The sequence below is a fragment of the Nanorana parkeri genome, unplaced genomic scaffold (assembly GCF_000935625.1).
Source record: "Nanorana parkeri isolate BGI_ZX_2015 unplaced genomic scaffold, ASM93562v1 scaffold1262, whole genome shotgun sequence".
NCBI lineage: Eukaryota > Metazoa > Chordata > Amphibia > Anura > Dicroglossidae > Nanorana > Nanorana parkeri.
Window position 1 is genome coordinate 459,454 of NW_017307530.1, and position 11,210 is coordinate 470,663.

The 11,210-nt window shown below is 45.8% G+C and overlaps 1 protein-coding gene across 1 annotated transcript in view; it reads left to right on the forward strand.

Annotated features, from left to right (window-relative positions):
* LOC108797345 (keratin, type II cytoskeletal cochleal-like) overlaps positions 1-9,840 on the forward strand; it is a 29,785-nt gene extending 19,945 nt beyond the window's left edge. Inside the window, exons 11-12 of the mRNA XM_018568927.1 lie at positions 8,312-8,502; positions 9,731-9,840. Of these exons, the coding sequence (XP_018424429.1) occupies positions 8,312-8,502; positions 9,731-9,840 (301 nt within the window). The remainder of the gene's footprint in view (positions 1-8,311; positions 8,503-9,730) is intronic.
* The last annotated feature ends 1,370 nt before the right edge of the window (positions 9,841-11,210 follow it).

Consider the following 11,210-nt stretch of genomic DNA (forward strand, 5'->3'; position numbering starts at 1 on the left):
GCACTTAATACAGTCTAAGAAAATTAGTAATAACCCTATACTATTATGCTCTATGTTATATGTAAACCTGTACAAAGTATAGTATTGTTTAACTGTCAACCTTATGTTTTTCAATAAAAAATGTTATTTGGAAAAAAGTTTTACAGCTCATCAGTTTAGTGTTATCAGTGATTGATGGCCCTAAAATGATTGCTCACACTGCGATGTTCGTGGCGATATGTAACGTGTGTAGCGCAATTGTCGTTTTGGACGCGTATTTACGTTTATATCTGCGTAAACGTGGGGGTGGGGGAGTTAAACATTTTGGGGGGTTTTTTTTAAACTTTTTTTAGTCCGTCCGTTTTTTTACAACGGGCAGACGGCAAGTGGTTAAAGCTCAACCCAGGCAAACATAAAAAACATAAATCAATGCAGTTCTGTATTCATCAGTGCATCATTAAATGTATTATTTTTAAAAGCACAAAATGTATTAGCAGTCTGTTGTGCTGCAGAGTAATGATGGGCTGAAGAGGCCCAAGTTCGGTTTAAATTCGAACTTTAGAACACCCAAAAGGTTTGAATTCGAACTTGAACTCAATGCAAGTCTATGGGGTAGAACTTTCAAAATCAATTATCCCCCTTTTTAAGGCTTATATGCAGGTTATTGGTCATAAAAAGGGTATGGGGATCCGTGTACTGCCCTGGGGGACATGTATCAATTTTATTTTATTTTTTTTTAAAAATAACGTTTTTAAAGGAGCAGTGATTTTAACATCACTTAATGGGTAACAATAAAAATTAAAAATTCCTTTAAATATCATGCCTGGAGGGTCCCCTTACACTGCCTTTGAAGTAGTGGATCTGTATGATGTATAGAACCTCCTGCAGCAAAAAGCGACATTTAAAAAGAATAAAATGACATTTCAATTGCTGGTAATTGGTTTTCCTTTAATCTTTAAACAAACGCTGGGGGAGGCAGCCTGTATGAAGAGGCCATACTTTAGGACACTTGGAACAAGGTTAGAGATTTTTTTTAATAAAATTGGGCCTTTGGTGTAGGCGGTGCCTTCACACCGTAACCGTTATTCTTGACGATTGCAGGAATGGACCCTGCTGTAAAAATTCAAATGATATGCACCTGTCACACAGGTGCCAAAAAAAATCGGCCTTTAGTGTTGGCGGTGCCTTCACACCATAACCCTCCAGATTTACTCTTGGTGAGTGCAAGATTGGACCCTGATGTAAAAAAATTCAAGTTATGTGTACTTGTCACATGCGGGTGCCAAAAAAGTGGGCCTTGGTTGTTGGTGGTGCACTACACCGAGAACATTACTTTTAGACATAATAATCATTGACAAAGTTAGGCAGCCCAGGCAGTCTTCCAGAGATCCCAGATCCCTGACAAATTTATTCTGTTACATCTGCATCAGAGGATTGATAGCTCCTGCTGATCCAGAACTGATTCATTTTGATAAATGTCAGCTGGTTAACCGAGTCTGTGGACAGACGCACTCTTTTATCTGTCACAAAACCTCCAGCAGCACTGAATGTCCGTTCGGAAAGCACACTGGATGCAGAACAGCCCAGTAGCTCCATAGAATATTGGCTACGTTTTGGCTGGTGATCAATTCTCAAGACCCAATAAGCCAGTGGATGATCGTCTGCTGGAAAGCTCTCCAGGTCTGCTCTTGCCCCTAGGTAATCCTGCACTGTATGATGCAGATGCTGTTGATGGATGCCTAAACTTAACATCCCTGGGCACTGAGGACTAAAAAAAACTTCTATCAGTCAGGCGGCCTCCTTCTCCACCACTCTTCCTTTGACCAACTGAAGCCTCAGAAGCACCTCTTTCATAACATGGTAAACTACCAGTGTCTGGAAATGTGTTACACAAGTTTCTCTTCAACGTTTCCTCAAGTTGTTTCATCCTGTGCTCCCTCTGTGAGGGCAGGATGCACTCTGCAACTTTACCTTTATAACGTGCATCAAGAAGGGTTGCCAACCAGTAATGATCCCTCTCCTTGATACCACGAATCCTGGGGTTGTTTCACAGGCTTTGCAGAATAAGGGAACCAATGCACCGTAAGTTTGAGGAGGCATGAGATTCGGAGTCTTCAGGGTCAATGAGGATGACGCTATCATGCCCTACCTCCTCCCAGCCACGTACTACTCCTTGGGTTTCTGGGGACAGAAATCCCTCACTTGAGGACTGCCTTATGTCATCCTCTGCTTCATTGCCCCCACGGCTGCCATAATTCTCCTCCTCCTCCTCTTGTGTGATCTGCAGACCCGCAGGAATGGTTTCTGCGTAAAGGGGGCCTTGAGAGGAAAGGAAGTCCTCTTCTTCCTCCCAATGTTCTGCTTCAAGTGCCCTATCCATAAATCGTCGCTGTGTATGCTCCAGCACACAAGAGGGATAGTGTCATTGATGCATGCATTGTCATGGCTCACCATCCTCGTTGCCTCCTCAAATGGTGACAGTACAGTGCATGCATCCTTTATCAGCAGCCACTAATGTGGGGGGAAAAAGCCAAGGTTCCCTGAGCCTGTCCTTGTGCCATACTCAAACAGGTACTCATTGATGGCCCTCTGTTGCATTTGCAGCCACTGCAGCATTGCCAAAATGGAGTTCCACCTGGTGGGAATGTTACAAATCAGATGGTTTATGGGCAGGTGGAATTCACGTTGAATTTCAGCCAAACACTGGCTCGGTATGAGCGCCTGAAATGGCTGCAGACTTTTCTGGTCTGCCTCAGAAGATCTTGCAGCCCGGGGTACCTGATTAAGAAATGCTGTACCACCAAATTGAGGATGTGTGCCAAGCATAGTACATGTGTCAACTTTCCCAGGCGTAAGGCGGAGAGAAGGTAGCTGCCATTGTCGCATACAACCATTCCTGGTTTAAGCTGCCATGATGCTAACCACCTCTGGGCCTGCCCCTGCAGAGCTAACAGAATCTCTGCCCCGGTGTGGCTCCTGTCCCCTAGACAAACCAGCTCAAGCACTGCATGGCACCTTTTTGCCTGACCCATTGCGTAGCTCCTTGAATGCTTAGGGAGAACTGCTGGTTCACAGGACAATTCAGCAGAAGAGGCCACCGTGGAGGACGAAGAGGAGGGGGTGGAGCAGACAGATCTCACATCATCAGCTTTTTGGAGGCGTAATGGCTGAACAAAGTCCAGCACAGAGCCCCGCCCTGGATCCTTCCCAGCTGCAAGCAGAGTTACCCAGTGTGCCGTGAAGGAAATATAATGTCCCTGACCATGCTTGCTCGACCACGTGTCAGCGGTAATGTGGACCTTGCTGCTTACTGCCTTGTCCAACAAGGCCAAAACATTGCCTTTCACATGATGGTACAGAGCTGGAATGGCCTTACGTGAAAAGAATTAGCGTTTGGGACCTACCACTGTGGTACAGCACATTCTGCAAACTCACGGAAGGGGGGCATAGTCCACCAGATGGAAAGGCAGCAGTTGTAAATCTAGCAATTTGGCCAAGCTGGCATTTGGATGCTGAGCATGTGGATGGGTGGGATAGTGTTTTTTTCTCGCTGCAGCATCTGGGGCAGTTAAATTTGACTGGTCAAATCTACAGTTGGTGGGCTGCTGGCAGATTTGGCGGAAGGACCTGTAACACCCATTGCTATACCATCATCCCTCTCAGTGGATGCTGTTGACATGGCATGATGTATAGTGTGAGTAGAGATGACAGATGAGGAGCAAGGAGAAGTGTGGACCTTTCTATGGTGCTGTTGCCAACGGGCTGCGTGGCAGGTGGTCAGATGCCTCTTCAAACACGTGGTACCCAAGTTGATGTTTTTGCCACGCTTGATCCGCTTGAGACACAGATTGCATATATCAAAGCTGCAGTCTGCTGCACATGTGCTGAAAAATTCTTACACAGTTGAGTTCCTGGTAGTTTGCTTGGAGACAACAGCACCTTGCACCTATGCAGTAAAGGATGGACACCGGCACTCCAAAGCAAGTTTAGTAAGGGTTTATTAATGTACTAGTTGCAAGTAGAACACTCTAAACAAAGTTTCAGGGTCTCACAGGATCCCCTTCATCAGGCAAACAAGTGACTTGTTCATCACTTGTTTGCCTGATGAAGGGGATCCTGTGAGACCCCGAAACGTTGTTTAGAGTGTTCTACTTGCAACTAGTACGTTAATAAACACGTACTGAACTTGCTTTGGAGTGCCGGTTTCCATCCTTTACTTATATTTTGTCGAAAGCCACCCACTGACACTTGCTGCACCCACCTTCCCTTTTTGGAGCAGCGTCTCTGAGTGCGATGGGTACACGGACTGTATCTTGCACCTATGCAGCTCTGCCGTCTGATGCAATAGGGTGAGTACTCTTATGGCTGCTCCTGGAGGACATCCTGCCCCGTTGGGGTTGTGCCTCCTCCTCACTTTCCTCCTCTGTTAGATCAGGCACCCAAGTAGAGTCAGTGATCTCATCATCACCTAATCCCCTCTGTCCACATCACTGGAGCCAACCTGGCAGTATGCTGCGGCTGGGGGAACATGAACACCAGTTTGTTGTCCATCATTGGCACCACCTCTCTCTAGGCTCAAGTAGAACAGCAGGTTCCTCAACCTCAGCACCAACATTAGACCATTCTAATTGCTGCGCATGTCCCAGCAGCATGTCACTGACGCTGTGTTCAAACAAATCAGCTGACTCCTCCATGCATGATGGTGGGGCTATGGAAGGAGTAGCTGTAGACAAGGAGGCAGAATAGGCCGCTTTGGCAGCTGCAGTGGACTGAGAACCAGTATGAGCCCGGGTGACAGAGGATGAGGAGGATGAGGATGGCTTAGTTACCCAATCCACCACATCTTCTGTATGTTGTGGCAGAATAATAAGGCCAGCACCAGATAAAAAGGACAAGCATGCCCTGCCTGGAGAGGATGCAGCATGTCCACGACCATGACGTTTGCCTGCGGACAAAGAGGCTGCTTGCTCTCTTATTGCTGGATGTGAGCGCCTGCCTCTCCTTGTTGGCCTTTCAGACATGATGCATATTGCAATAGACTGCAATAATCGTCTGCAATAATCGACTGTTATAATCAACTGCTATAATTGACTTTTATAATTAACTGCTATAATCGACTGCTTTAATTGACTGCTTTAATCAACTGTTATAATAGACTGCTATAACACACTGCAATAATAGACTGCTATGACTGACTGCTATAGTAGACTGCAATTATAGACTGCTATAGTACACTGATAGAACGCCGATAGAATGCTGATAGAACGCTGATAGAATGCTGATAGAACAATGATAGTAAAGTCTCTCTTTAAACTCCAGCAAAACACTACATAGGGCTGCGGCATAAGCAGCCTTATATACTGTAGTGTGCTGCTGGGACTTAGCAGGGAGCAATTATTGGGCAAAGTCATCATGCCTTTGCCCAATCATGGATCTCACAGTTATCTGTGCCCCGATTGGGAAAAGTCTTGCTCCTGACCTGTGGTCAGGTGCAAGCCTTTAGCCCCTTGGTTCTCAACTGGAGGGTTGTGACCCAAAAGTGGGTCGCGACCCCGTGTTCAGTGGGTCCCTGTGTGCCTTCCACTTTTCTAGGTGAGAGGCTCCTCAGCCTCCCCCCAGCTTAGCACTGTCAGTTCTCGTGCCGAGCAGCCATTCCAAATATGCTTCTTGGTGCCAAGTGTCAGCTTGAGGTGGGGTAGGCTGGGGGTATGGTCATGAAGCGAAAACATGAACTAGCGATGTTAGAATCAAACTCACGTTCGACTCAAACATCAAGCCCAACTCTACTGCAGGGCTCAGAGAGAAGGAAGGAGAAACTGCACAAGGAGACAACCAGTATAACAGTGCAAGGAGTATTCTGATAAAAGAAAAGAATGACATGAACCAACTCAACCATGAGCTCTACCTAAACCCAAGCTGTTCGCAGTTCGCCAAGTGGGCAAACTATTTGACCAGTTCCCTCGTCAACTAAACCTCCCTCCTAGCAACCAATGATGCTGTACGGGACACTCCAAAGAAATAGCAAAAGTATGCAGTCCTTCAAAAGAACGTCTTGGCACCCTATCAGCCACAGTTTCAACATTCAGCTAAAATGATTTATTTTCTTTCCGTGAATTCTAAGTTTAGGTCCCTTTTCATAAACTTTTACAGATAAACATTTTATAGGAAGTAAGATACCCATGACCTTTGCTAAACACTTTTAAAAGAACAGTGTATTAAATACTTCATATTTTTTGGCCTCTTGTCATAAGACATCCTGAAAATCAATAATTTTATTGAATGCAGTCTAGAAGCTAACCAAACAATTTGCATTAACTTGTTAGCTAAAATGTGTTAATTGAACCAAATGTGGGTTTGTTTGTGCTTCCCCAGCAAGGAACCATGCAGCAATGTAAACCTTCCTGGAGGTTGCAGTCAAAGTGTCTCCAGGCTGGATTTATCACCAGATTGACAAAAGTGTCACCTCACCTTGTGTGTATTTCAATATTCAAAATGCTTTAAAAAGGCCATATCTTATAATTGCTGTTCCATACATAATATAACCGTAGAACCTTCAGGGAAAGAGTAGTGGCACATAGGTGAGCTGACTGATATTTAACATAAGACTTTTACCATACAGTATGGATGAGTCCTGATAATTGGGTGTCTTCATGGTATTTCTGGTTCTGTTAGCCATAGAGTGCTGGAGTTTGAACTCTGTGTATAGCAGAACAGTACCTGGAACCTGAACCCTCACTTTTTGATCCATAATTCATAACTAGAAATAGTTATGAGGGTTAAAAGATTGTCAATAGAAGAATAATACCTGAAGACAAGTTTTATCCCATTTAATTTTCATCCTGTTTGCTTGTAACGTCTATTTTTTGTAACTACCTTTTTTATGCACTGCCCGTCTAGAGTTATAAAATATAAAATTAATAAGCTGTTTTTTGACGGCTCTAAAGGAACGCCCAAATCTGAAAAGACTGTTGTGTGTCTGTTGTATGTGTTTAGTCGATTGATTGTATCATCTGTGCCTAGAAGTTTGGTTGTAAGTCATTGCCAGGCAGGGATCTGTGTGTCTGATGTGGGTGTGTGTGTGCAGTGTAAGAAGTGGGTACGTCAAGGTTCTAGCTGGGAGGATAGCTTGGGGAATCTTAGTGGGTGTGAGGCTGTCACACAACCATTAGAATACACTAGAATGTATGCAAGATTTTCATCTGCCTGTATGTGTGTCCAGCCAGCTTGAGTTTGGTGAGTCTCCCTCCAGTGATGGCCAGCAATAGTGCAGGAGACTGTGAATGGAGGTACTAACTCTAGAGGTAATTGTGCCTGTTTTAGCTAACCTATACCTGCTAGTGAGAGCAGTGTGTGGAGTCTGCAAAGCCTGTGTGCCAGTCTGCTTAAGGGCAGAGTGTACAGACTAGGAGTCCAGTGGAAGATTCCCACAAGCCTATAAGTTGTGGGTGGAGGCAGCTGAGATTAGTTCATTTGTGTGTGTGTTGTGTTGCACGGCCCTAACATCACACCTGCGGACTGGAAGGCGCTGTGGGGGTTCTTGTGATGATCTGCCAGTGTGCTGGAATATCTCTGAGGATGAGCAAAGGACGGTGATAGCCCGCGCATCCTCTCAGGGGAGAGATAAAACCTGAGGTGTTTGCTGATGATCACTGTCTGCTGAACAGTATCTGCGATTCCAGTGTCTCACACTGTCTGCTCTCCTACTGAGGGATCCTGCTGAAAGACTCTTCTGCAGTGTGGCAAACATTGCATGAACTGGTGAGGGAATCCAGTGGCTGCTGTACCAGAAAGAGACCCTATCACCCCTTTCCTGAATGATGGGATTCTACAGAGACGTGCTGCAAGCATCACTACTGCTATTGTGCGGCACAAGCTGCTGCTGGAACCTGGAAAGCTGTTGGCTGGAGAGAAGAAACAACCTTCTTTCACCAACTGATGTGGGGAGCCACAATCCAAGCTGCTAGAGTGGTCAGAGGCCGTTGGCCACTGTGATATTGCATTTAAACCATCTGTACAAGCAGAGCTTGGGCCCCACCGATGGCTAGCCAGCTTAAATACCACTGGCCAGTAGGTTTAAGACCCGGGTCTGTTTGGAATAAGACTTTGCCTCCACAGTTTTCTGTTTCAGATAGAATTACATTAGTCAGCTCAATATTGTTTACATATGCAGATAGGTAAAAAAACAGTTAAGATGTATCTGTATACTTAAAGTGCTTTTATTATATGCTGTTTATTTGCCATTGTTTTGCCTGTTCATGCATTTATTGGGTAGTACATCATTTGCCTCGTAAAATGGTGCTCAAATCTCTCTATTTCAAGACCTCTCTTGCAGAACTCTAGCGAAACGCAGCGCGGTGCCTACGCTGGCCATTTATCAAGACCTTCTCAATTGCTGCCGAGACCTTAATTCCATTTTGGATCTTGCTTACTTAAGATTCCGGGATTCGGCTCGGCGCACGTTCTATGAATTTGGCAACAAGAGTGGCAGACTCCTGCCGCGTTCTGTTCGTGCCAGACGTGCTGGTACTTACATTTCCAAAATCCATTGTCAGCGACGGGTTCTGGTTCATTCCTCGGAGGACATAGCCAGGGCCTTCCACAAATATTACTCAGACCTTTATATAAATTGGAATTGTGACTGGCCGTCGGGTCCCACTTCCCCGCCGGCCTCGGCGCTGCTGGTCTATATGCAACATACCTCACTTCCAAAATTCTCTCCATCTGCCGTGCAGTCACTGTGTGCCTGGCTCCACTGCTACCATGTAGCTGAGAGAGGGCTAGTCCTGAATGCTGCGCTGTGTGATGGAGGGGGAGAAGTTTGGAGCTTCTACAGCTAAAGGGATGCCGGGGATGCTGTTCGCTTGTAATGTATGGATGGAGTGGGGGGGTCTCGAGGCAGAGTAAAGAAACATTTTACATTAGTTGCCATGTTCACATCTGTCACTGGAAAAAAGTACATGAACTACTCTGTGGCCGATTCTGCACTTCTTGGCCCCATAGACTTCATTGGCAACGAACGCTCAACAATGCGTGTTTGCTGCAGGTTTTTTTGCATGTTTTTAAAGCGTGTATAATGCGTGTTTGCCCATTTACATCAATGTTACACAATCTGCTCACAAAAATGCGCAATTTAATGTACACAAGGTGTTGTGCGCACAAATCTCTGCTGCACTTGCAGAAATCAATGCACGCACAGCGCAACCAATTCCGCCGCGCTTAAAAGCACGTTGTATTCAGCTCTTTGGTATAAGGAAATTAAGTACCTCAGTAGTGCCAAGCAGAGTCAGGCAAGACGCTGATTCAAGTTGGTGTCTCAGTGTGGAAGTCCTGACTAGCACAGGAGGTCTGTTTATTTATAAGGCACAAAAGGATAACGACCAGAGGGGGTGGCTTTACAACATCAGCCAATCAGACCCAAAAGTACAGTTACAGAACAACAGAAAAGGGGAGTGCAACGTGGATGCGCAGAGAAACATGCATGACTCACTTGCGCTGGTGCACGCAAAGGCGCACACCCTTGCTTTAAACAAAGGAAACACGTGCCGAAATTCGCGCCATTAGCCAATGATGTGCTTAGTCATGTTCATTGCCCTGATCAGCCACGTGTATGCGCATCTACCATCTTAGCCAGTCCTCTCCTATAAATTCACAGAAACCCACTTGGATGCTAAAAGATCATCAAGAGCCATCTTGTCCTGCAACACCACTCTTCACTACACTTGCCGTTGTTCCTGGGTGATCTCTCTGACAGCTCCCACGGTTTCATTGAACATCTTGTCTACAATAGAGGAGAAATTGTTCAACCACTTCATGAGCTCGATCCTCCATCCAGTCCACGCGGGGAACCATGCCCAAGCTTGATCATGGCTAGAGAACAGTTCCCTATGAGCTCTCCCGGACATCCTTGCCTTCCTGTGCACCATTAAATCCTCTTGATCGGCTGCAATGTAAGATGCCGGAACAAGTTTCACTAAAGCACATGAACCTCTTGCATTAGGGAGAATTACCTTATAAGCAGCGGAAATGCACAGGAAATAATATGGGCCTGTCAGAACTGCACATGATGAATTTCTGTGACGGTCTCTGGCACTAATTAATAACGTGATAGACTGGGGGATTGCCCCTTCAGTCTGAACAATAAACGAAAATGATACTCCTCATTCTTTGATGTAGTTGAGCCACTTCTTGCAGTGACTTGCGTGGACCCAGTTGTCTCGTCCTTCGAGCTTCAGAGAGGTTGGCGTCGTCAGCTGCACCTGGAATGGCCCAAGATATCTCGGCTCTAGTCCCGTCCTCGAATGTTTAATAGCACGACTCAATCACCTGGTTGAATAGAATAAACACCGGTTATTGAGTCTGGGTCCGGGAGAGACTCTCGAACCCGGTGGTGGACCTTTTGGAGTTCCCTCTGCAGAGACTGCACATACCCCGTCAGTTGGGAATGTAAAGACGACAGCTGTTGAGGATAGTACAATCCCGTCTTTGGGGGACTCCTGAACAAAACTTCGTAGGGTGATAACCCGTGGGGCTGCCTTGGGGCATTCCTGATGGAATAAAGGGCTATAGCGAGACATTCAGGCCATGGTTTCCGAGTATCGGCCATGATTTTTGAGATCTTGTTCTTAATGATCCCGTTAAGATGTTCAACCTTACCACTGCTCTGAGGATGATACATAGTATGTATTCCCTGGTTGATGTGAAGAGCTTTACATACCTCTGCAAAAATCTGACCGGTGAAGTGAGAGCTGTGATCCGACTCAATCATTTCAGGCAGGCCCCAGCAGCACACTATCTCAGACAGGATCTTTTTTGCTGTGGTAGTGGCGTTGCCGCATCGAACAGCCTATAGATCAACTCTGCATGTTTCACCGGCTTCCCCAAACTAGTCAAAAACACTCTAGCTTTCCAGATTGGACCAAAGTCATGTGCTATTCCAAAAGCATACCTAGAGTCTGTATAGACGTTAATCCTCTGGTCCTTGTGGCTCTCACAAGACCTTGCCAGTGCCCATAGCTCAGCCTCCTGTGCTGACATGTGTGAGCTCAAAGAGCCTTTCTCCACAACCTCACTGACTGTAGTTACAGCATATCCAGTGTGTGGCTTACCATCTGGGGTGTAATACCTGGAACTATCGACAAAAAGGTTTTTAGAGTTTGGAATTGGGGTCTCCTTCACCGGACTGATAGCTGTTGACTCAAGTTCCATCAAAGAAAAGCAGTCGTGGTGGTCCT